This window comes from Staurois parvus, unplaced genomic scaffold, assembly GCF_062004578.1.
Source record: "Staurois parvus isolate SC_StPar_1 unplaced genomic scaffold, SC_StPar_1.0 ptg000303l, whole genome shotgun sequence".
In the NCBI taxonomy this organism is placed as follows: Eukaryota; Metazoa; Chordata; class Amphibia; order Anura; family Ranidae; genus Staurois; species Staurois parvus.
In genome coordinates, this window is record NW_028318099.1 from 16,704,668 (window position 1) to 16,729,754 (window position 25,087).

The window sequence follows — 25,087 nt, forward strand, 5'->3', positions numbered from 1 at the left end:
TTTACGTCCTTTTTTTCACACAAATAGAGCTTTCTTTTGATGGTATTTTATCATCTGTGCGCTTTTTATTTTTTGTGCTATAAACAAAAAAAACACACAAATTTTGAAAAAAAAACAATATTTTCTACGTTCAGCTATAAAAAATATATCGTAAACTCAAAGTTAGTCATAAATTTAAGCCAAAATATATTCTGCTACATGTTTTTGGTAAAAAAAAATCCCGTGCATTAGCGGGCAAACTGGCGCTATATGGGAGGGGCGCTAACACTATCGGAAGTCACCAGTGACACTAATACAGTGATCAGTAAAAATCTGTTCACTGATCAGTGACACTGGTGACAGGGCAGTGAAGGGGTTAACTGGGGGGGGGGGGGCGATCAAGGGGTTAAACGGGATTACTGGTGTACTGGCGGGCAATCTGGCACTATCTGGGAGGGGCGCTAACACTATCGGAAGTCACCAGCGACACTGATACAGTGATCAGTAAAAATCGGTTAACTGATCAGTAATACTGGTGACAGGGCAGTGAAGGGGTTTACTGGGGGGGGGGGCGATCAGGGGGTTAAATGTTACCTAGGTGTGTTCTAACTGTAAATGTGTAGTGTTTTACTCACGTTTACGGTGTCTTCTTCTCTGTCTGGAACGGAATGTGTCCAGGCAGAGAAGAATGACATCATATCCTGTCCTGTGTAAATGTCAACACAGGACAGGATAGGACAGGGACCGATCATCTGATTTCAGCCAGACATCACTGGCTGAAATCTAATGATTGATCCCTCCGGGATCGAATGGTGTCACCCGCGGGTCGGCGGGAGCGCGCGCGCGCCCCCTGCCGGCAAAAACGTCGGGAGCGCGGGACCCGTTTTAAAACGTGGTTTTGCGCCCCAGTGCCGCCCTGCACACGTGTATATATACAGTGGCAGGGCGGCAAGCGGTTAAAAGTGTCGACCTATAGAAAATCTGGGGGACTGAAGTTCGTTGCCATTTCACGAGCACACACAAATTAAAGGTTTGACAAGTTGGAGATCTATTTACTCGATGCAACCTCATCTTTTATATGTTAAAAAGAATAAGGCAATTTATTGCTTTTTTTGCCCTAAAATTAACTTGTATTTTCTACTGAAATTTTGCAGTAAAATCATGCGACATAAAAAATTGGAAAATATATCATGTTTGGGATTTTTATGTAATCTTCAGGCCTAAAATTTTTTAAACGTGTGCAAAAACGCAAAAATGGCTCTGGCAGCGAAAGTGATAAAGGAGAAGCTCTGACCTACCCTTTCCTGATGAGCAGCCAATCAGTGCTGATTACACTGCAAGGTCTCAACTCCCTGCTAGTCCCTGGGTGCGATGCTGGAGACAGGCAGGGAGGGGAGGAGGAGATAAACAGAGCAATGTTAAAAACATTACACGTTTTAAGTCGCCATAAAGCCCCAGACATTCCTAAAACCACCTCCGATTTAAATACGGTTTTGGTTAAAAAAAAATTTTTTTTCATCTGCACAAGTAGATTGTCATGAGGGACAAGTAGATTGGGGCCCCGATTTTGTCCTGGACAAGTAGTTTTACAAAAAAAATTTCCACACCCCTGAGGTGCAATTTTTGGCTTCAGCGTGCTTCATTGGATATTCTCTCACCTTCCATTCACTTCAGTGCAGAAATCAACTTCAGTGCAAAAATGGCTGACCGGCTGTGAATCGCAATCCAATGTGAACACATTCACATGCCTCTATGACTTACAGATTTTGAATGCACTGCTCCAGTCTTGCACAGGACCCTTTTTTGAATCATACTAAAACCTCAATGCGCATAGATCACATCAGTGTGACTGACCTCAATAGGAACACATATCATCTAGCCTGTCATGCTTATCTGTGCATTTAGAATTGCATCATTTAAATGCCATGAAATACAACAGGACTGTTGTCACGTGCAGGCTTGATTCTGAGCTGGGCTGTGCACATCCATTGACACATGCAGTGTGGCTCAGCCCCTAGACCCTGCTCCCTCCTCACTGGATTTGTCTGATAGTGGCAAGAGCCAATGGCTCTTGCTGCTCTCAGCCAAGCCTGTGAGAGAGAGGAGAGAAGACCGACAGACGAGCACAACGCTGGATCTGGGGAGTAGGGAGGGGGGGTGGACAGACACCGAAAGTTTTTTTTTTTTTCTTTTTTTTTTCTTTTTTTTTTCTTGCCTTGATGCATAGAATGCATTAAGGTAAAAAAAAAATTATGTCTTTCGAACCACCTTAACATTTGGTTTAATAACTGTTTAGGTCCAAAACTTTGCAAAGCATTTGGTGACCATATGAAATCCCTGTCTCTGATTCCCTTCCCTGCTTGATATGAGTATGGAAATCTGAATTGGGATGGACACAGATGCATAGTTTTCTGTGGTGTCAACTACTGCCATTTAAAAAATGCAGATACCTTTATTTAGATATTAACCAGATGTTTATCATTGTTGCTGGGGTTGGTAAGTAAAGAGTAAAATAATTGAAATACTTGCCTTTGTCCTTGTTCTTGCCACATAGCAGGGATTGTTCTTTAAAAGACCATCATGGTAACTGAGTTTTCTTGTTCCAGGTCCAATGTAGATATCTCAACTCCTGATGTGGTGCTGAAGAGGCTCAGGGCTTTGGGAAGAAATGGACCATTGTTTGCACTCTCATTCCTGGCTTTCTGGGTGTCTTGGGCCCATCCTGGTTTACAGTTCCTCATTTGTCTCTGCCTGTATGACAGCTTCCTCACTATGGTCGATCTCAACCACAATGCCTTGTTGGCAGACCTAGCTGTCTCAGCTGTGGAGAGGACTAAACTGAACTTCCATTGTTCTCTGTTTAGTGCTGTTGGTTCTCTGTCAGTTTTTGCATCTTATACTGTGTGGAATAAGGAAGACTTTTTCTCATTCCGAATATTTTGTGTGATCTTGGCAGCTGTTTCTGCCCTTGGATTTACAGTGTCAACATGGCTGCTTAGACAGCGCTTCCAGACAGGAGGCAGTACTGTCAGTGACCGGGATATACTGAAAGAGTAAGTGATGCCTTGTAGCTAAAAGGTTGTACAAACTACAAAAGAGATTGAAAAACCACATTAGCTATGGTGCTGTGTACTATATGGCCAAAGGTATGTAAAAACCCCTCCAAATTATTAGGTTCAGGTGTTTTCAGTAAAAGGTACTGTTAATGCTGCAGCATACAGAGACATTTTAGACAATTTTGTAAATTTACCCATGTGGCAACACTTTAGAGAAAAGGCCCTTTTCTGATCCAGCATGACTGGCACAAAGCCAGCCTCATAAAACCCATGAAGGAACGTGGGTGGCCTGACCTCAACCCTACTGAATACCTTTGGGATAAATTGAAATGCTGACTGTGAGTCTGGTCTTCTTGCTAAACCTCACTGATGCTGTTTTCCCTGACTAAGCATACAGACAACTCCAAAATTGTGTGGAAAGCCTCCCCTGAAGAATGGAGACTGTTATAGCCTCAAAACAGGATCAACGTCATGCTTTTCAAATGGGATGCCTAAAAAGCTTATCTAGGTGTAATGGCCAGGTGTCCACTAACTGTTGGCCATATATTGTATGTAAATTTGAGCTGCATGCTCCTGGACTGACAGGACAGATGGGACCCTTTAAATGGACACATTTTTTTTCTACTAGTCACCCAAACTGAAAAATCATTCAGAGCCCGTTCACACTAGAAAATAGTGCAAGAAACAGATGTTCCATGTGTGTTTCCTGCACCGCATTCAAAACTCACTGCAGTTGCAATCTGTAGCAGGTGTCAATAATACTTTAATGGCACCCTAAATGCAGGACACAAACACGGTGCTTTTGCCTGCACCAGATTGCATGGCACAAAAGTACCATGTGATTCGTTGCAATGCATTTGCAAAGGTAGTTCAAATGCACTGCACAGAACTGAATGTGAATCGCAGAGTAATGCACAATGCATTCCTGTTTGATTCCCAGCCCCAACTGTTGAACTTCTCAGCCATAAGCACACACTAGTTGCTGATGGAGTTTTGCTGTATTGTGCTTGAATATGAAGCAATGGAACCATGCCGCCTATCTTCCACACTTGAATATAGTGTAGGTACACTACAGCTCTACTGCCTGTAGAGAGAAAGCAACAATGCTTGAGCCGCACCGCAAACAGACACCTAGTCACTGGAGCATTTCCTGCCGCTCCAGACCTTTCTCAACACAAAAAGGTATCTTTGCCCTCAAATTGGCCTTTTCTATGGGTTTCCGAGGTCTGAATTATCTGCTCCTTATTAGGTGTCATAAGAGAATGAAATGATTTTAGGAAAAGATTAAGATAACAACACACATCTGAAGGCCATAGTTTAACTTGACTCATCTGTGTTTAAATGTTTTAGCTTGGTTTTCCATAGCAATGGCTCTTGGTTCCTAAAATATGTTTATTATCTACCTAGGCGACAAACCTATTCTTTATTCTTAGCTGTACAATACTTAATCCTTTCTCAAGTGTTAACTTAGACATTTCTTTAGCAGTTTAAGTAGAGAGATGTGTCATTCTGAGCTATGTGAGGGTTTCTTTACCCGTCAACCTTACATAATATTTTAAAGTGGCCTGTAAGAGGCTGGCTTTGTTCATTCTTCATGGTGTGGCCACCCTCTCTTGCTCCTGAGATGGACTAGAAACTATGGAATTTGCAGTGTGCATAGAGGGGGGGAAGGAGAGGTTCAGGAGTTTGTAGAGGACATTACAGAGAAGCAGCAAAACACAGTGAGACATGATTTCATGAAAAATAGTATAAAGGGCCATTGGACAGTAGATGTGTATGGATTATTTTTGGAGAATTATATTGTATAGTGTCACAGAAAGCATTGTGTAAGTGAGGAAATCATTGACGTTTTCCCCATATCTGCAAACACACACTATATTTTATAGGTTCCCCTAAAACTTTAGAGAGATGATAGAAAGAAAAACAGCAAAATATGCTTTTTATACACTTTTCTATTTAGGGTAATTTGTCTTATGAAGTACCAGGTAACAAGGTGACGTATAATTTAAGGTATGGCTGGTGCCTACTCACATTGAGGACAGTTATTTTAATTGCTGCTTTAACGTGAATCGGTGTACAGACAATGCGCTTTAAAATATCTACATATTCTGAACAAGTAAAAGCACTTTAACCTCCCTGGCGGTATTCCCGAGTGTAGCTCGGGGTAAAGTTTCAGTACCAAAAGCGGTAACCCCAAGCTACACTCGGGCTTACCATGCAGCGGTGCTCAGGGATTCCCTGCAGCGCTTACCTTGTCCTTCGCCCTCACAATGCGTCCCCTGCAGCGTCCCCGGCCATCGCCTCCTGGCCGATGCCGGCATCCGGCTTCCGTGTTCCGGCCCCTGCGAGTGTCGGGACGTATGGAGGCCGGAACTGGCAGCAAATTTAAAAATTTTAAAAACTAATTTTCCTATAAACAAATATTACATAGTAAAATATTACTGTTTCAAACCATTTCACATACATTTTGTCCCGAGTGCTTTGTCCTGTGCCCTGCCTGCATTTTTACTGTTCTTTCTGCCTGGAAATTTAGAAAAGTCCATGGCGTCCAAAAAGCGTCCCTTTATGTCAAAAGCGTTTTTTAGATTAGCTAGAGAACAGCGATAGTAAATCAGAACTACTTGCAGAATTGAGTGATAATGATTAGTGGGGGAAATTCATCATCAGACACTGAAAACAATTCTGCGACTGAGCTCAGTGATGTGCGAACTTGGCGCTATATTTTAAAATTATAATTTATGATTTTGTGTTTTAAGTTTTATCCTACCTGGGATGTTTACTAGACTCTTGTTCGGACAGATTTCAATGAGTTATTCCTAAAAATTACAGGCCTACAATAAAAAAACGACATATTTCCATGCCAAAAAATGTACCGCTTTCAGCACAGAAATATGGACATAATCAGACCACTAGGGAGGTTAAAGCAAGCCCTCATTCGTATCTACAAGCATTATGGAGAAAATACATTTTCAAAGTTCACAATATGTATGGGAAGGGGGAAGAGTATGTGCTGATGGAGAGGGATCACCAATGTAAACATTTCTGTTAGCCTTTAAAAAGAACATGTACTTGACCTGGACAGCTTTCCTTTTTGCAGGAAAATAATAATGTGCTTTTTGTCTTTTTTTTTTTTTTTTTTTTACATGAGCCTGCAGAGCATTGCACCCTCGATCAGCAGATTGTGGGTCCAGTGTTGGACTCCTGCAGACAGGCCTTACAGCTTTCTGCCTGTACCTCTGTATGGGTTTTCAGTTTGACAGCTGCAGGACTTTTCAATGAACAAGGGCACTCATAATCACCCTCACAGTTCATTTAGAACTACAGGCCGTCTGCCTTAGTTTTCTCATGCACAGATTATCATGAATGAATGACAGGACTGTACAGGTACAGTGCTGCGCCGTTTTCAAAATATAACCGCGGATGCGGGGAGATGAATGCCCATGCACTGTCACAGGGAGAGGGGTCCTACAGGAGGCAGGGGAAAGGGAGCATGTTACACCTTAACCTTCCTGGCAGTAATCCCGAGTGTGACTTGGGGTTAATTTCAGTACCAAAAGCGGTAACCCCGAGCAACACTGCAGCGATCCCTCGAGCCTTACCTTGTCCCTTGATCCCGCAAGGTCCACCTGCTGTGTCCCGCAACCATGTCCGCCGGTCGATGCCATTCTCCGGGTTCTGTTCCCTGCGAACGTCAGGACGTACGGGGGGCCGAACCGGTGGGAGATTCAAAAAAGTAAAAATTTTCATACACACAATAGACTGTAATCTGTTAGTATTACATTACTGTGTCATACCATTTCATCTAAATTTTGTCCCGAGTGCTTCGTCCTGTGCCCTGCCTGCATTTTTACTGTTTTTCTGTCTGGAAACTGAGAAATGTCCATGGCATCCAAAAAGCGTCCCTTTAGGTCAAAAGCGGTTTTAGACCAGCTAGAGAACAGCGATAGTAAATTAGAATCACTTGCAGAATTGAGTGATAATGATTCGTGGGGAAATTCGTCATCAGACACTGAAAACGATTTTGCTCAGTGATGTGCGAACTTGGCGCTCTGTTTCAAATTTCAGTGTTTTTGGTTTGATTACATTATTGAATTACATTTATTATTCTTATATTATTTTTTATAATTATTTATTATATTATAATTTATGAATTTGTGTTTCAAACTTTATCATACCCGGGATGTTTACTAGACTCTTGTTTGGACAGATTTCAGTTTGTTATTCCTAAGAATTACAGGCCTACAGTCTGCTTGAGGTGATTGTAGCCGTATTAGTGCATTTGTGACAAACAATTGAGTACTGTCCGTGATACTTTTTTTATTTGCACTAACATACAATTTTGAGGACAAGCTTTCGGGGAGTGTCCCCTTCTTCAAGGTCCAAGCAGTACTATACCATATGGTAAATATGGTATAGTACTGCTTGGACCTTGAAGAAGGGGACACTCCCCGAAAGCTTGTCCTCAAAATTGTATGTTAGTGCAAATAAAAAAAGTATCACGGACAGTACTCAATTGTTTCTGTAGGCCTACAGTCTAAAACAACAAATTTCCATGCAAAAAAATGTACCGCTTTGACATTCAAAAATATTGATTAGTTAGACCGCCAGGGAGGTTAAATATGGAGGTAATATGTAACATACTGCTAAACATGAAGTTATACTTTAGGGTAAGAGTCAGGGACATGTGGGGAGACGTGCTAATTTGCTTCCAGTGCTCACCCATCTCACACCAAGAAGTACCAGTACTAAGTTCTCAGTACTTAATTTCAGTAACAGCATGTACAACAAAGACTCATTAAAAATGTTTCTTGCTGTGACAGAAATGTAGCAAGTTTTGTGTCTCACATCCTGTAGGAGTGCCATCTTTTGAGGTTGGTGCTGAATGCTCCATTGTTCATGAACTGTGATGTATCATTTTTTTTTTCTCTTTATCTACAGACTGTATGTGGAGGAATCCTCGGTTTCCCCTGAGAAAAAGATAACCCTTCTAGAATACCTCAGACAGCTGTCCAGACATCGCAACTTCCTTTGGTTTGTCTGTATGAATCTGGTGCAGGTGAGAGCACTTTGGTAAATCATTGAATTGTTCGCTGTCTATGGGGTAGGTTTGATTATATTCTGGTACCTCTATCAGAAAGTTTATTGACCTGCTGGAATCATTTTGATTGATTGGTCGTGGTTATAGACCTCATTGCAGAGGTTCATGTGACTTGGTGACTTGTACATACTTAAAAGATACAAGCATAGTTTTGCATGTGAATAGTGGGGGAAACCTAGGTGGGATTTATACAAATAGAATTTTTCCATAATGATGTACTTTTTAGTTCTGGAATGTAAAACGTTCCTGGCAAATTATGTTTGGAGTGCTATGATCCACAGGCATGCACTGGTATGGATGGATGCTGGTTTTTTTTAATGGGCATCGGAATACAGCTGGTATTGAGACCTGACTCAGCCTTATGATGTTTGCAGGCACAGGCTATGCCATAAATAAGGATGCCTGGTTTACATGAGTGCTTTAGTTTAGCCTATGGTAGAAGGAAGGGAGAGGGTTATGTAGACCATACCCAGGATTTTCCCCGAGGGAATAATAGCAGTTGGGCACAGCTGTCTAATCTGTCTTTATTACAGATGTCTGAGGGCTCCCCATACTCCTATAGCACTGTATTAGGAGGCTTTTACATGTCTTTAGATGTCTATGGGAATATTTATTCTCAGTAGATAAAAGAATGAAAGTTTTTTTTTTTTTTTTTTTTTTTTTTTTTTATTCTTTGTAAACTTCTAGCCCATGGCAACAAATTGGGTCTAGTTGACATTTTACTAGTAAGTTAGAAAACTCAACTGAGACGTGTTCTCTATACTTGAAATCTATGTGGATATGGGACACAGGCTCATACCCTATGCCCATAGAACAGAAGCCTGTTAGTGTACACAGGATCCACTTGTGTTTGGAGTTTTGTAGAGCCTCTGAATCAACAGTCTGTAGGCTGAATGAAAAAAATCTAACATAGTCCTTCATTCACACTAAACAGCACAGATGGACGAATCTCTAGCAGCGGCCATTGCATTCATATATGTAAAGTGCTGCGTAAATTGACAGTGCTATATAAGTACCTGTAATAAATAAAAATAAATAAAATACAGCTGACAGCCGACTGTCAAAATACCCAAATAGAGCATAGATCTGATTGGATGCAGGTGCTGCTCAGCTGTTTTACGTCTGGCTCCTTATATTTTGCAATCAAATGATGTCAGGTGAGCAGGTGCCAACAAGGGAACCATGGTGGGAATTTCAGATCTCCACTGGTTCATAGGGGACTGACTGAAATTCGTTTTGTCTGTGGCTGGCTTTAGATTCAATGATAGGTGTACCTAATGACTGTATAAAGGCATTTGTTGCTAAATTTCTTCTTTGTTTTGCAGGTTTTTCACTGTCACTTTAACAGTAATTTCTTCCCCCTCTTCCTGGAGCATTTATTGTCTGACAGAATCTCAGTTTCTACTGGATCTTTTTTGCTAGGTAATTTTCATCTCTTCTATATGTAGATGTTGTGTTTCCATAATCCTCTGTAATGGTTTGCCTGGCTGTGTACATGGCATAGTAGCAGAGGGGTAAGAGATTAGTCCCTTTTGGATATAAAATAATATTGTGATTAGGTGGAAATAGGGGATTTAAAACCGAAATGTAGGCTGCCAGAACCAGTTACCGTAGCTGGCTCTGGCTCCAGTGTTCTCTGAATCATCTATCAAGAACAAGCAGACTGCCATTAAGTTCAGAACACCAGATCAACTGCTCGCTCCCTTTCACTGGCTCAGTGGCCTTTTGATCAGCAAGTTAGCAAGGCAACTAGAATTTTCAAAAAGAGAAGTTGGCTGTGATGGCTTACACATGTCTCTCAGCATGGGTTCTCTATAAAGTGAATCTGGGGACATAGTAAAGAAATGGGAATATCTTGAAAAGCTGGTACATTTATGTTTCCTTACAGTGCTCTCAGCACTCTTTTTTTTTTTTTTTTTTTAACATTCTTTATTTTAATTTTGAAAAGTTTCACAGAATGGGAACAATATCACTACTAATAATACTTGGTAAATATTCATACGGTTCTGCACGTAGAGGTATAAAGGAAGTTAAGAAACCTTGCACAAAATGCATATTGATAATTGTATATGCATGCTTCCTTTTCGAGTAAACCAGGACCCTGTCAAGCAGGAACATCAGTCTACTCAATTCTGTATTCCAAAGTGAATTGCTGTATCAGTATAACTCAAGTACTTGCAACTGCGATTTTGAGACTCCAGTATTACTGTCTGAAGGAAATAAAGTAAAAGAAGATGGGGAAACTAAAGAAAGTGGTAGTCCATTTGTAACGGGGTGGATTATGGGGGAATAGTAAATGAAGTCAATGAGGAACTTTCGCCCTATCAGTTTGATAATAATGTTCTTTAACAAAAGAGAATACATTACCCATTAATAGATATGCTACCATAATTTGTGTGTGCTGTGAATTGCCTCCAACATTGCTCCTGTCTCCTCTTGCTAGAGACCTCCATTTTGATGAAGCCCAGTGCAGTCACTTCCATATCAGAAACTCTCCCCTTCTCTTTGGTCTCAAAAACTATATGTTTCTTTCTTCATTTAAAATTTGTACATTTCCAGCCTTGATTGTGTGTATTGGCTCAGTTAGAGAGAAACAAAGTTCACAGGCTGCCTATGAGGGAGAAAGGAAGGAGATAAGATAAGACACCATCCTTGTAAGTTTAACTCTTTTGTGTCTCCCTGGCAGCAGAGTTTGCCCTGTCACCTCTCCAGCTTTACTTGTCTTCTTCTCTAGTCTTCATCATTCCTGTTGCTTTCTTCCCCCTTCTTCAGCAGTAAATCCTAAACTGCCAGCTGATTGGCCTCTAGTGGCTCTGATTTTTGATACCGTACCGAGAATACAGAGCAGCTGAGCATTTAAAGAGTGGGGTGAAACAGGGCCTTACTGGATTTTAAACGTATTTATAATGTTTTACATAGCTATACTTGCAAAAGGGGCCAGCCTGAAGTGATCTATTAGGACTTAATTTTCTGACTAAAGTTCCACTTTAACTGTAAACCTGTATGCTGCAACTTTGTCTGGAGTCTGATGCATTCCCTTTTGTTTGTCATATACCATTTGGAGGTCCAGGAAGAGCAACCCATAAAAGAAGAGGAGGGGGGTGGAATGTCTGAGGGGAAGAGGAGGAGTTGTGGAAAGGATAGGGAGGATGTATTCCCCTTGTTGGAACTCACATTATTAAGTAATGTGGGTTCTCTCCATTGGATTCTATTAGCCTATTCTTTTCATTTCTTTGTATGGTACAGATTGTTAGAATTCCTTCCAGACTTGCCATGTTTGGTTGCTCTGCATTAATCTATCTAGTTTGTAGTGCATAATGGATTCCATGTTGTGGATGTATTCTACATAGTCTTCTAATTCCTTCAAAGAGGGCACAATCGGTGTTCTCCAGAGCTCTGGGCTCATGGCACGAGCCACATTAACTAAGTGTCTGAATAAGTGTTTGGCTGGTAGGAGGAATGTCCAGTTTCAGTATGTAACATATACACTATACTGCCAAAAGTATTGGGACACCCCTCCAAATCATTGGGTTCAGGTGTTCTAATCCCCTCCATGGCCACAGGTGTATAAAGTCAAGCACCTAGGCATGCAGACTGCTTCTACAAACATCTGTGAAAGAATGGGTCGCTCTCAGGAGCTCAGTGAATTCAAGCGTGGTACCGTGATAGGTTGCCACCTGTGCAATGAGTCCATCCATGAAATTTCCTTGCTACTAAATATTCCACGGTCAACTGTTAGTGGTATTATAACAAAGTGGAAGCAACTGGGAACAACTGCAATTCAGCCACGAAGTGGTAGGCCACGTAAAATACCAGAGCGGGGTCAGCGCATGCTGAAGTGCACAGTGAGCAGAAGTCGCCAAATGTCTGCAGAGTCAATAGCTAAAGACCTCCAAACTTCATATGGCCTTCAGATTAGCACAACAGTGTGCAGAGTGCTTCATGGAATGGGTTTCCATGGCCAAGAAGCTGCATCCAAGCCTTACATCACCAAGTGCAATGCAAAGTGTCGGATGCAGTGGTGTAAAGCACGCTGCCACTGGACTCCGGAGCAATGGAGATGTGTTCTCTGGAGTGACGAATCACGCTTCTCTGTCTGGCAATCTGATGGACGTGTCTGAGTTTGGCGGTTGCCAGGAGAACTTTACTCACCTGACTGCATGTGCCAAGTGTAAAGTTTGGTGGAGGGGGGATTATGGTGGTGGGGGGGTTGTTTTTCAGGGGTTTGGCTTGACCCCTTAGTTCCAGTGAAGGGAACTCTTAGGGTGTCAGCATACCAAGACATTTTGGACAATTTCGTGCTCCCAACTTTGTGGTAACAGTTTGTGGATGGTCTCTTCCTGTTCCAACATAACTGCACACCAGTGCACAAAGCAAGGTTCATAAAGACATGGATGAGCGAGTTTGGGGTGGAGGAACTTGACTGGACTGCACAGAGGCCTGACCTCAACCCACTAGAACACCTTTGGGATGAATTAGAGCGGAGACTGAGAGCCAGGTCTTCTCATCCGACATCAGTGCCTGGTCTCACAAATGTACTTCTGGAAGAATGGTCATACATTCCCATAGACACACTCCTAAACCTTGTGGACAGCCTTCCCAGATGAGTTGAAGCTGTTATAGTTGCAAAGGGCGGGGCCAACTCAATACTGAACCCTACGGACTAAGACTGGGATGCCATTAAAGTTCATGTGTGTGTAAAGGCAGGCGTCCCAATACTTTTGGCAGTATACTGTATAAAGATGTCTCCAAAATTATGCGACTATCAACCAATTAAAGTGCTAAGTGCTTGTGCAAAAAAAAAACTCAATACGATCTAACATTATTGTGCAAAACTACGGGATTTTACTAAAAGCGGAGTTGTTGTCCATAGTAACCAATCAGGATCCATCTCTGGGGCATATAAGAAATAAAGTCTGGAGAATGGCACACTTGCGCACACATTGGTAAGCTCTTGTGTTCCTTGGCTCTAACCTTATGTCTTTCTGTTTCTTGATATTGGTCAGAGAGGCTACCAATCACAGCAGTGGGCTAGTAGTGAGGCTTATGAGTTGGGAATAGACAAGTCACTGTATATCGCAGCACTTTGTTATATGCACTCCCAGGGTGGTCTACAAGAAATTGGTAATGATGTGCAGGCAGGAATAGACATCTAATAAACAGCAAGGATTCTGCCAGTTTTACCTTATAGATGCTTGGCAAAGGATAACCTAAATCTGTGTTTGGTGACCACATAGCATCAAGCAATAAAAATTGGTAGCATATGGAGAAACTGACAAATAAAGAACCTACAAATAAAATTGACCTCAGAACCTACAACTTATATTTGCATATTGTACCTATTTTGTTTTCTTAGGGTCGGCCCTCACCACATGCATTCTAGTGCATTTTTTTTCTGCGTCAAATACACATGGATAGTAGGTTATATGGTTTCCAGTGGCATAGTTCACACCAGTGCAGTCAGATTTTAGTGAATTCCCGTTCCTGAAAAAAAAGTAGAACATGCTGCATTTTTTGTGAACTGTACTCTACTGGAATGCGTTAAAACGCACTAGAACGCACCTAAACTGCACTGTAATACACATGTCCTTCTTTAAGGTAAAGAAAAAAAGAGGGGAAAATGCACTGGAATGCTTCAAAAACGCACCAGAACACATCAAAAACATGCATGCAGAAACGCATCTGGACTGCGTTTCAATGGTGTGAACTGGCCCTTCAAGTATACGAAGCATGAGAGAAATAGAGCTAATTTGCAGTTGAAAATGCTAATTCACTGGCTGTGCTTCCATTCTGCTGAATCGCTGACTCAAAAATGCATGAAATACAAGGCAGAACAGAATCAGAATTTCTTATCTCATGGTTTGTTCGAAGTTAAGCTAGCTATATGCAGCTACATTTCTCTCATTTAGCCTTTGACCTGAACAAGAAATCAATAAATTCTTTCTCCTCACTAAGCAGTGTGAAAGGAGAATTGTCTCCATCTGATTATTGTGTTCTGACAGCCACAGCACCCACGGCTGCTTAAATACGCGAACAGTGATTGCATTTGATTGGATGCAGCCACTGTTCAGTCGATCATTTTCCACCTGGCTCTTTAGATTTATATATCAACTTTTGTCTGGCCGGGTGGTGCTGACAGGACCATCCACAGCTTGAATTGTGACTGATTCAGCATGAATTGGCTGAAATTTGAGCCATGTAAGACCAGCTTTAGTGCTGGGAAAGCATTCAAGCCAAAGAATCAATGACAGCCAGGCAACTAACATGTCAGAAAGAGAGACTAGCAATGTGACAGCTTTCATATCGGTTTCTTTTTTGTTTTGTTTTTTTCCCCATAGTGTCACAAAAGGAGAGCAAGAGCTACCATTGCTGACCTGAAAATGTTAGCTGCCTGGCTGTTAGGCTGATCTTGTGACTTTCCAAGTCATTGGCCTGTAACCAATATGCAGGCAATGAAGGTCAGAAAAATGAGGAGCCTGCATTCCGGGCATTCTTCCCTAGGTGCATACTGCCCTAAACGTTGGTACCACTCGTTGTGTCAGGCTCACATGGCAGCGGGGCTGGAAAGTGCACCTGTGCCTTCACCCTGAACTTAAATGCCAAACGCTCAGTGTTCATGGAGGTCTTAGAGAACTGTGGTTGTTTGGCCATTATAGTAATCCATCAGTATGATGTCAAGATCCACATAGACATTAGATGCCTATGAGATACTGATTTGTATGTGTTTCAAGAGGGATAAGTTGATTGTGGCCTTTCATCAATTATGTTACAACTATCTCAGATCTATATCTTTGTGCAAAAGTGAATAGTAGGCAAATAGGAATTTTATATATAATATATATAATTTCCTTTTTTAGGTATTTCTTACATAGCACCACATCTAAACAATATGTACTTCCTCTCGCTGTGTCAGAAGCATGGCGTCTACAGTGTTGTGAGGTGGCTCTTCATCATCAAGCTGGTTCTCAGTGCTCTGATGCTTCTTGCTGGGCCTGACCAGATATATCTACTCTGTATATTCATAGCCAGGTTTGTGCCTTATACAATTATTGGTTATTTGTGTACAAAATGTATTGATTTGAAATGTCAAGATTAACATGCGCCTGGATCCCTTCTCACCTTCAGAAGTCTGTTAGGGCTCCTGACTGTATTCTGTGGTGGTAAGCTATTAGGATTGCAATCAATTCTACATGGGGTATTCCTGCCATAGGTTACCTCTGAAGGAGAAGTCTGCACCGCTTCCAGAGCTCAATGTGACTTGAGTGGTGCAAACGCTGTAGAGGTTTGGATGGGTTCTGAATTATCAGAACTCAGCCTTAGTCCCAATATAAAGATTAGAATATTTAAGTCTTTCTCTGAGAACTCAGCTAACAAATCCCTCAATTTGACTTTGCCTGAGGGTCCCAGGAAAGATGGTAGCCCAGTTTCCCTTTGTTCAGTTCCTTTGACAAGTTTCATTCCAGGGTCCTCCAGCTGAATGTCTTATCGACATGGGACAGGAAGACGCAATCCAATTCCCCGATGTATTTACACCCCAGAACGAGACTGTCTTTGGATTGCCGGTTCTCTTCCTGAATGTTGGGCATGAGAAAATTGTTCCTTCTTCTGTCCTAGAGGGTCCCGATGACGGATGCCGGCCTGATGGGCTGGGTGGAGTTCTGAATAATCTCTCAGTCTAGGGAACTTTCTCACCGCAGGAGAGGTCATTGCTCATCAACATCCTGGAATTGAGGGCATTTTTCTTGCCCTGCTGCATTGGTTGGTGCAGCTAGAGGGCCATCCTTTAAAGTGTTACTAAACCCAGGACCCCGCATTCACTATATCTGGTCTCCCACAGTACACACAACATGGAAGCGCAATTATTTTAGTAAATATAAACTGCTAAATATTTTTAGCAGTAGTTAGAGCAGTCTTGTGACTTCTATCAATGTCCAGCAGAGCACTGGTTAAAGCTTATAGGAGGAGCTTTCTTATTCCTCTAGGAGGATGCAGAACCCCTGACCTCTGTCTGGACAGTGCTGATTGGCCCTGTGCTGATCACATGCACTCTCCCAAGAAAAAAAAAACTCTCTAGCAATACACTAAATTGAGCATGTGCAGAGTGACTCCACACAATATGTCTTATCAGGAGATAAGAGGAAGACACTGAAAGAAGGGGAGGATCAGAGAATTCAGGATCAAAAGGCCTTTTTACACAATGCAGAGGATTAACCCCTTAGGTTTCACAGTGAGTATAACAAGCATGCTTTACTGCATATACAGACTGATTTTACTGTTGTGGGTTTAGTAACACTTTAAGGATTCAGTAAGACAATGCCACGGCATACATAAATCATTAGGGAGGCACCAGAAGTTGGGCCTCTCCAGAGGGGGCGGATCTCATCTTGTCTTGGACGGAACTTCATGTCCCCGCCCACCCTGTCTGCTACAAACTGAAGCTATGCCTGGGAGGTGATTTCTTGTCTTGTTTTTTGCCAGCATCCAGTCATTTGAAGGTAACAGCATAAAACCTTATTGTAATAGTTATGAAAATACTGTCTCCTATGATGTACGCCAAGGAAAAGATTTTACAGGTACACCAAAAATCCAGTTTTTCCTACTTTTTTCTTGTACGTAATAATATCTGGAGTAGAAGATAGGTCCACTTTGAAGGGATTGTTTTAGCTGCTAGGAGTGATTTTTATGGGTACGACAACCCCAACCCAACCTCCTAACAACTACTATATACAAGCATCTGGCTTAGTGGGAAGGAAAGACGTTACCTAACATATAATGCCTTATCTTAATGTGCCTGACACACCTAAACATTGGATACATTTGCATTTCACAGCCCATTGTGTTCACACAATATTTTGTACAATGCTGGAATTAATGAGATTTTTTTTTCCTGTTACAGCAATCGTGTTTTCACTGAAGGAACATGTAAGCTGCTGAACCTAGTCATCACAGACCTGGTGGATGAAGACTTTGTGCTAAATCGCAGGAAACAGGCCGCCTCGGCATTGATGTTTGGCATGGTGGCTTTGGTTACTAAACCTGGCCAAACGTTTGCCCCTCTCGTTGGCACGTGGTTACTGTGTGTCTATACAGGTATATAGCCAAGGATAGAGAGTATTGTTTGATCACAGCAGGGTCTCTTGCAGCATTTTTCAATTCATAAGAGAAAAGAATCCCCCCCCCCCCCACATACACACAAAAGATTATTTGTGTCTGTGGTTACTTATATGAGAGTCCGATTGCTCAGGGATCCTATAACAACCTTTAAATTTAAAGTAGGGACGGGCAATTCAGTTTTCCCTGGGGGTCACATGAGAACCTGGAACTGTTGTGGTGGACCATACTTAATTCTGCTTCACATTAATTTTGGACCTGAGAATGTCCATAAGTAGGTAAATGTAGAAATGAAAAACCTGGCTGTAGAAATAATAGGTACAACTGTTCATGAAATAGGTCTCTTCCAGATGGGGGATAGTAAAAATGGGTGGCTGAGCCATAGTTTTACCACTCCCTGGCCACTCACCTGAACTGTAAATAACAGCCAGATGTTCACATGCTGCAACTGTGGCATTTTTAACTTGGGCTGCAGGGTTTAACAAGCTGCACAGCTTGTCAAACTCTCCCATTGAGTTCAATAGGGCTGTGCTGCAACTGCATGCAATTGTAGTGTGGTACTGCAGCATTATAGGGTTAAATGTGGCCATGAGGAAGTTATAGAACATTTCCCCACTGCCTGTCACATGCCCTCTAAAAGGCACTGTGACTGGAAGGAGAGAGCCTGGGATTGGTGTAGCAGAGATTTCTGCAGATCCTGACTGGGAGTGAAGAACAGGTGCATGGCTCTTTGGGTGTGCAGCCTGCAGGCATCAACCCTGCAAGAACTTGGCCAGGTAGCAGAGTGGTGGAAAAGTGTCAGGACATGGGCAATGATCTCCCACCAGATCTGAGCCTCCCTGCTGTACTGATCAGCTCCTCAGGTTCTCTGTCCAGTTCCTGCAGCTCTTCACAGACATCTGTCAGTGTGCCTCTCTGTCCGCTTCCTCAGGGAGACGTGCTGACAGTGGAAACATCGAGGGCTGGATGTGGCCCTGGGGTTTAAAGGAACCATTGTAGTCAAATGGATTTGTGTCTTTTTATGAATCTTCACCTGATATCACAGCCAGATCAGACAGATATTACTGTGTTGCCTATATAATAGGGTATCTCACATGGTAGAATTAGACTAACAGGAAAGTGTAACAACAATTTGCCATACGAAGCCCAAAAACTGAAGGTTACCTTTAGCCCTGGTTCACGCTGATGCGGTACGAATTCTGCACCGCACCGGAATTGCACCCCGTTCATGTGAACTGCTGCTGGTGTGTATGTTAACAACACCCTGAAAGCAGTCCGCAAAACGCGGTGCAATGTGCAGAATCGGATCACATAGGTGTGAATACCTATGCGATCCGATTCTAGTGCGGACCTAAAAAAGGGTCCTGCACATTTTTGGTGCGGGTACGGTGTGAATAGAGCCACAAAATGTATGGCTCCAATTGCACCGCACACAAATCGCATGTGATTTGCACATGAATGCAGTGCGGTTCCTGTGCAAATCACATGCGACATACCGCACCGCACATGAACCCAGGCTGAAGAGGCAAGCGTCACAGTTTGATTAGACAGATAAGTCATAGCAGAGACACATTCTTCATGCATGTCACCCTCATCCTTTCATTATTAACCCCTAGACACTGAGCGCATGCAAATATGCATCTGGGCCTTGGGGCCGAGCGGCCGCATATTTGCGTGCCATTATAAAATACATATGTGCTGAGGGCGCGTGCTCCCAGCACATATGTCTGTGTCTCCCCTTGCGAGCGGGACCGTTTCCGGTCATGTGACGGCGAATCACGGCGGTCACATGACCCTAAAACCCCGGCTTCTGAAACTCTTAAAGGGCTGGGAGGCAGAGGTGCAAAGAGGTTAATCAGATATTGAACCAAAACCAGCACATAGCCTTTGGAACTCAATATCCTTTGTCCTTTAGAGCTGAACTACAGGAATTTGACAAAAAACACCCTTTCCCCTGCACTGCAAGTGTTAAATGCTGGTTTAGTAGGGGTGCAGGGATAAGGTGTAATACCCTATTTCTGGCTCCAGCAGACTCTCTCTAGTGCTGCCTCCTCTCAGGCATTTGGGGCCCAGATTACAAGCAGAGTAGGTAGCCCAGCACTGTACATGATGATGCTGAGGGACCACCCACAGCTGCAGGCAGAGAAGAGCAGCACTGGACTGAGGGATAGGGTAAGTAATACGACTTATACCTGCAGCCCTAGACTAAGCAAGCACTTAACCCTTGCAGTGCAGGAGGGGCCTACTAAAGGGTAGAGTTTGTTTGCTTCTCACAGTTCAGCTTTAAGCTTGCACCCGAAAAACAGAAGTGCCAATATTTGTCCCATGTTCCTTGTAAGCAAGGAACGGCAGAGAGCACCAATGCTTCACAGAACATGTTGACCCAAAGCACCCCATCAAATTTGTGTTTACTATCAGGCCTGTGGAAGATATATTTTGATTGCTTGCTCCATGCCCCTGCACTTTGCACTTCTCAAGTATTAAAGGAAGGGAACTGAAGATTAATAGACTTTGCCCAGATTTTTTCTTCATTACAGGTGCATCTCAATAAATTCGAATATCATAAAAAAGTTAATTTATTACAGTAATTCAATTCAAAAAGTGAAACTCTTAGATTCTTTACACACTGAGTGATACATTTTAGGCATTTGTTTTAATTTTGATTATGATGGCTTACAGCTAGTGAAAATCCAAAATTCAGTATCTCAGAAAATTAGAATATAGTGAAAAAGTTCAATATTGTAGACTCGTGGTGTCTAATCAGCTAATTAACTCAAAACACCTGTAAAGGTTTCCTGAGCCTTTAAATGGTCTCTCAGTCTGGTTGAGTAGGTTACACAATCATGGGGGAGACTGCTGACTTGACAGTTGTGCAGAAGACAGTCATTGACACCCTCCACAAGGAGGGTAAGTCACAAAAGGAAACATTGCTAAAGAAGCTGGCAGTTCACAGAGTGCTGTCTCCAAGCATATTAATGGAAATTTAAGTGGAAGGAAAAAGTGTGGTAGAAAAAGTTGCTCAAGCAACAGGGATAACCGCAACCTGGAGAGGATTGTGAAGCAAAGGCCATTCAAGAATTTGAGATTCACAAGGAGTGGACTATGGCTAGTGTCAGTGCTTCAAGAGCCACCACCCACACAGACGTATCCAGGACATGGGCTACAACTGTCGCATTCATTGTGTCAAGCCACTCCTGTGTGTTCCTGAAATTAAGGTTGCAGAGTCTGGAGGAAGAGTGGAGAGTAGTGGTGCACCGAAATGAAAATTCTGGTGCCGAAACCGATACAGAAAATTCAGAATGCATGTGGGCGAAAAGCGAACCGAAGCCAAAATGTCTGCATATGTGTGGGTGGGGAGGCTTCAATTTTTTTCGTATTTTTCTACTTTCATGTATAATGTTATTTAGTTTTTTTAACTTATGATTTTATTGCTATCACATAGGGGACCAAAAGTTCCTTATGTGATTGCATATGAGCAGCAGGTCCTCTTTTTAGGAGGCAGTGTGTGCAAGGAGGGGGCAGACGATATGTTTCAGTGGCCAAAATTTCGGTTCGTCCCTAGTGGAGAGGCACAGAATCCCAAGCTGCATGAGGTCCAGTGTGAAGTTTGCACAGTGATGATTTCGGATGCCATGTCATCTGCTGGTGTTGGTCCACTGTGTTTTATCAAGCCCAAAGACAGCGCAGGAAATTCTAGAGCACGTCATGCTTCCTTCTGCTGACCAGCTTTATGGAGATGCTGATTTCATTTTCCAGCAGGACGTGGCACCTGCCCACACTGCCAAAAGTACCAATACCTGGTTGAATGATCATGGTATCACTGTGCTTGACTGGCCAGCAAACTTGCCTGACCTAAATCCCATGGAGAATCTGTGTAGTATTATTAAAAGGAAGATGAGAGACACCAGACCCAACATTGCAGATGAGCTGAAGACCACTATCAAAGCAACCTGGGCTTCCACCTCAGCATTGCCACAGGCTGATCGCATTCATGCTACACTGCATTGATGAAGTAATTCATTCAAGAGGAGCCCCGACCAAGTATTGAGTGCATACTATACCGCACATGGACATATCTTTTAGTAAGCCAATATTTCTGTATTATGGAATTTTGGATTTTCACTGGCTGTAAGCCATAATAATCAAAATTAAAAGAAATGCTTGAAATGTATCACTCTGTATGTGATGCATCTTTATAAAATATGAGTTTCACTATTTGAATTGAATTACTGAAATAAATTAACTTTTTGATGATATTCAAATTTGAGATGCACCGGTATAGTTAAGCTTTGACATAACACGCCCAGTTCATGATTGGAATACGATTTCTCTGGAGAAATACAGGATGAATGTTTGAATGTGGTTACTAAGAAGTAGTAGTTAGCAAATGAAGTCTGTAGAATTACAGGTGTGAGTGTTTGAAATTGACCTACAGCTATTTTATTGCAGGATATGACATCTTTCAGCGGGATGCTATGAATAATATCAGTACCGAGCCACAGATGGATTCCAGCCAAGTGCTGACCACCACTCTGCGCCAAGGATGCTTCTATCTCCTAGTATTCATCCCAATTACATGTGCTCTGCTGCAGCTCTTCACCTGGTCACACTTCACTCTACATGGAAAACGGCTCATCACCGTGAAGACTTATCGCCAGGCTCAAAATGATATCCCTCCAGATGTAAAAACTATATGAAGGACCACCGAAGAGACATTGCCAATTTTTGCCTTTTTTATTTTTTATCCTTGACCAGAACATGACCACTCACCTCCTTCTCTGGTATCAGTATACAGTGGCATAGAGGTCATATACCTATCATTTGAGATCTACTGAAGCCACTTTTTCTCACCTTCCTTTGAAAATGCTAGCTATCTGGCTGACTTGGGCACCAGTACCAAGTATGCTACCTAGTCAAGTCTGAATGTATGACAGCCAGGCAGCGAGTTTTTAAACAGGTCAGCAAAGGCAGCCTCCATATTTTTCTGTTCAGGTTTATTTTACATGCTAAACATTTTGTTTTTTAATTTCAAAAGGGACCAATTCATTCTGTCCTATGTGTGATGGAGGCTTTATTTAATTGTAGTACCTGACGCCTTCTTACAGTGGAGATAGAGGTGGTTTGTGCTTACTTTAATAATTCTTTACATTACTTTTGTACTAGTACCAACTCTACAATGCACAAACCAGTGATTATGTAAGTTCCCATGGAATTGATGGACTGCATTTTTTTTTTTGCTTCCACCAACAATATGAATGACTCAAGTGGGTAGAGGACAGGTGCACTTTAGGGGACCTTATCTTTGAATGTTAAATTGAACCTGCACAGGATTAGAAAGTGTAATAACAGTGGGCATCTTGAGCAACCTGCAAGTACTTGTGTCAAGCTGACCATACACGTATAGATTTTTGTTAATCATGCATGCTGAAAGAAAGCAATTAACAGATCCCTCCATGCACACTAAGCAGCATACATGGATTAATCTGCATTTACTGTATTCTGACAGCCAACGGGGCTGGTTGTTGGAATACTTGAATAATGCCTGCATCTCTTTGGATTGTATAAACAGTTTCAGTCTGGTTTTCATATCCTTGTGCCCTGATGGAGAGCCTTATTTCCTGTACTTTGCATAGCTCCACCCTCTATCACTCAGGAGTGTCAAACTGCTGGCCCTCCTACTTTTGCAAAACTACAAGTCCCATCATGCCTCTACCAGTCATGCTTGTAACTATCAATCTTGCAATGCCTCATGGGACTTGTAGTTTGGCAACAGCTGGAGGGCCGCCAGTTTGACACCCGTTAGTCTAAAGAGGCCTGTGACAGCTGCATAACATGGGGTTGGGTTTAGCAAACTAAAGGTAATCTTAATCTATTGACATGCATAGCATGGCTCCAGGCCTCAAGGGCCACAAGCAGGGCTTTTATTCAACTTAACTTGGTGGAACTGAGTTCCACCACCTCTGGCTCAGGCCCTCTGCTCCCTGCTCACCACCAAGTCCAGCTTCTGTGTTTACAAGTAACAGCTTGTCATCCTGTACTTAGTGGCTCCCACTGAGTGCAGGATGGAGGCAAGGGAGATGCAGGTACCCATGGTGCAGTGTAGATGGCTGACAACTCCACTGGATGATCTCCCTGCATGAGGAATGTGGAGCCACCTACAGTGTGTGGGCAGGTGCTTGACCTTAATACAGAAACAAAAGTAAGAGGTGGAAGAGGGGGGGGGGGAGAAGAAGAAGGGGGCAAGGGTAGGAGGTGAAAGTGAGATTTGGATGAGGGATGCAGAAATAAGCGGCTGTGGAATAGGGTTGAATTCTGCACTGTGTGTAGAGCACCCATCAACTCTGCACTATGATTGATGCGCACCCCTCAACTCTGCACTCTCCTGGTATTTAATGGCCCTTTAAGACCTTCCCCCTATTAGTGAAATTTGACTACACCAAGTATTTGACACAGTTTTGCGTGTGTCTGTGTGTTGGGGGATATCAGTCTGAAGCCTAATACAAGCACCTGCAGGCCCTAAAAGGTGCCAATCATTAAGCTCTTTTGCCAACTCAGGCACGTTTAAGGCCAGATCAGGTTCGCTGCATATAGCATAGCAGTGCACTTTTAAACAGAGTTTAAGCAGACTGGCAGAGACTTCATCACTGGTGTTTGCCATCAATATGAAGATATATTCTTACTTTTTTATTTTCAGCATTTGCTATTCTTCAGTTTATACTAACCAAGGTGTTGTACCAGCACAATGTAACAATTTTTACAATGCAATAATTATGAACTGGGATACTTTCCATATTACAAAGCAGTTTTTAGGCTTCTTTCACACTAGCAGTGACATACAGTACATGTGTTATTATGCATTTGTAAGACCTTCCTAACTCATACGTTTATGTGATGATTTTAAATGGGCTCATTCAACCTGAGGCGATAGGCATTTTTAGAGAAAATAGAATTCTGAGTGTTCAGGGGCAGATTAGATGCTGTGAGTGTTTTTAAATGCATGTAAACAAAAGTACATTTAAATGCAGAAATTGATCAGGGAAGCGTATAGTTTATGCTGCCCAGATCATTTCTCCTGCATTTAAATATTCCAAATGCTGGAGGCTAGTGTGAATGTTGCCAAAACTTTTATTTGATTTTATGAGGGAATGCAAAATTATATCTGTTAACTGGCTCTGATAAAACTTTGAGCACCGTCAGTCTCCACCCATAATTCTCTTGGTATAGTTCAGAGTTTAAAAGCTGAATGGTTACTGCAGGCAACAGCCTTTTTTCCAGCTTTTAAAAGTTGGGCATGTGTATCTCAGCAAAGTGTGTCTTAACCGTGTTTAAAAGGCTTTAGAACCGAATCCTTTAATCTTGAAAAATGTTCAAAGGTGCTCAATCACAAAGGAAAAAGATACGTGTGCAAAATGCAGTAACCATAGTAATCATTCAGAATGTTGATAGATCTGACTGGTTTGTTGGTTGCTATTAGTTACTGCATTCTGCACACCATTCTTGATTGAAAGCCTAGTTGTGCGAACATATACCTCATTTTGTCTCAGGATGTCATTCCCATATGGTGACCAGCTATATCACTGCCATGCTCTGACTCAACTCATGACTTGCCATGCAAATAAACTGTCTATTTTGTCCACTGCATTGTCTTCAGTGAAGTTTCACCAGGCTTTGTCAGCTTGTAGAACTACAAGACCCAGCAGGCACATTTGGGTCTGGAGTTTCACCGCAGGTTACCTTAGCTTGATCCAAGCACTTTACACTCAGTACAAGTCACTTTTAGAGCAGGTTTTTTTTTTTTTTTATTGTAGGATTCTAAATTTATTTGGGCATCACCAGCTGACAG

General features: G+C 42.3%; 1 protein-coding gene across 2 annotated transcripts in view; it reads left to right on the forward strand.

Annotated features, from left to right (window-relative positions):
* The window catches only part of SLC68A1 (solute carrier family 68 member 1), a 39,641-nt gene extending 14,758 nt beyond the window's left edge, over positions 1-24,883 (forward strand). For both annotated transcript variants that reach the window (XM_089683298.1, XM_089683300.1), the window contains exons 4-9: positions 2,586-3,032; positions 7,974-8,091; positions 9,459-9,555; positions 14,991-15,162; positions 17,030-17,223; positions 21,694-24,883. In XM_089683298.1, coding sequence (XP_089539424.1) covers positions 2,586-3,032; positions 7,974-8,091; positions 9,459-9,555; positions 14,991-15,162; positions 17,030-17,223; positions 21,694-21,941 — 1,276 coding nt within the window. In that variant the 3' untranslated portion in view covers positions 21,942-24,883. The remainder of the gene's footprint in view (positions 1-2,585; positions 3,033-7,973; positions 8,092-9,458; positions 9,556-14,990; positions 15,163-17,029; positions 17,224-21,693) is intronic.
* Positions 24,884-25,087: the final 204 nt, after the last annotated feature.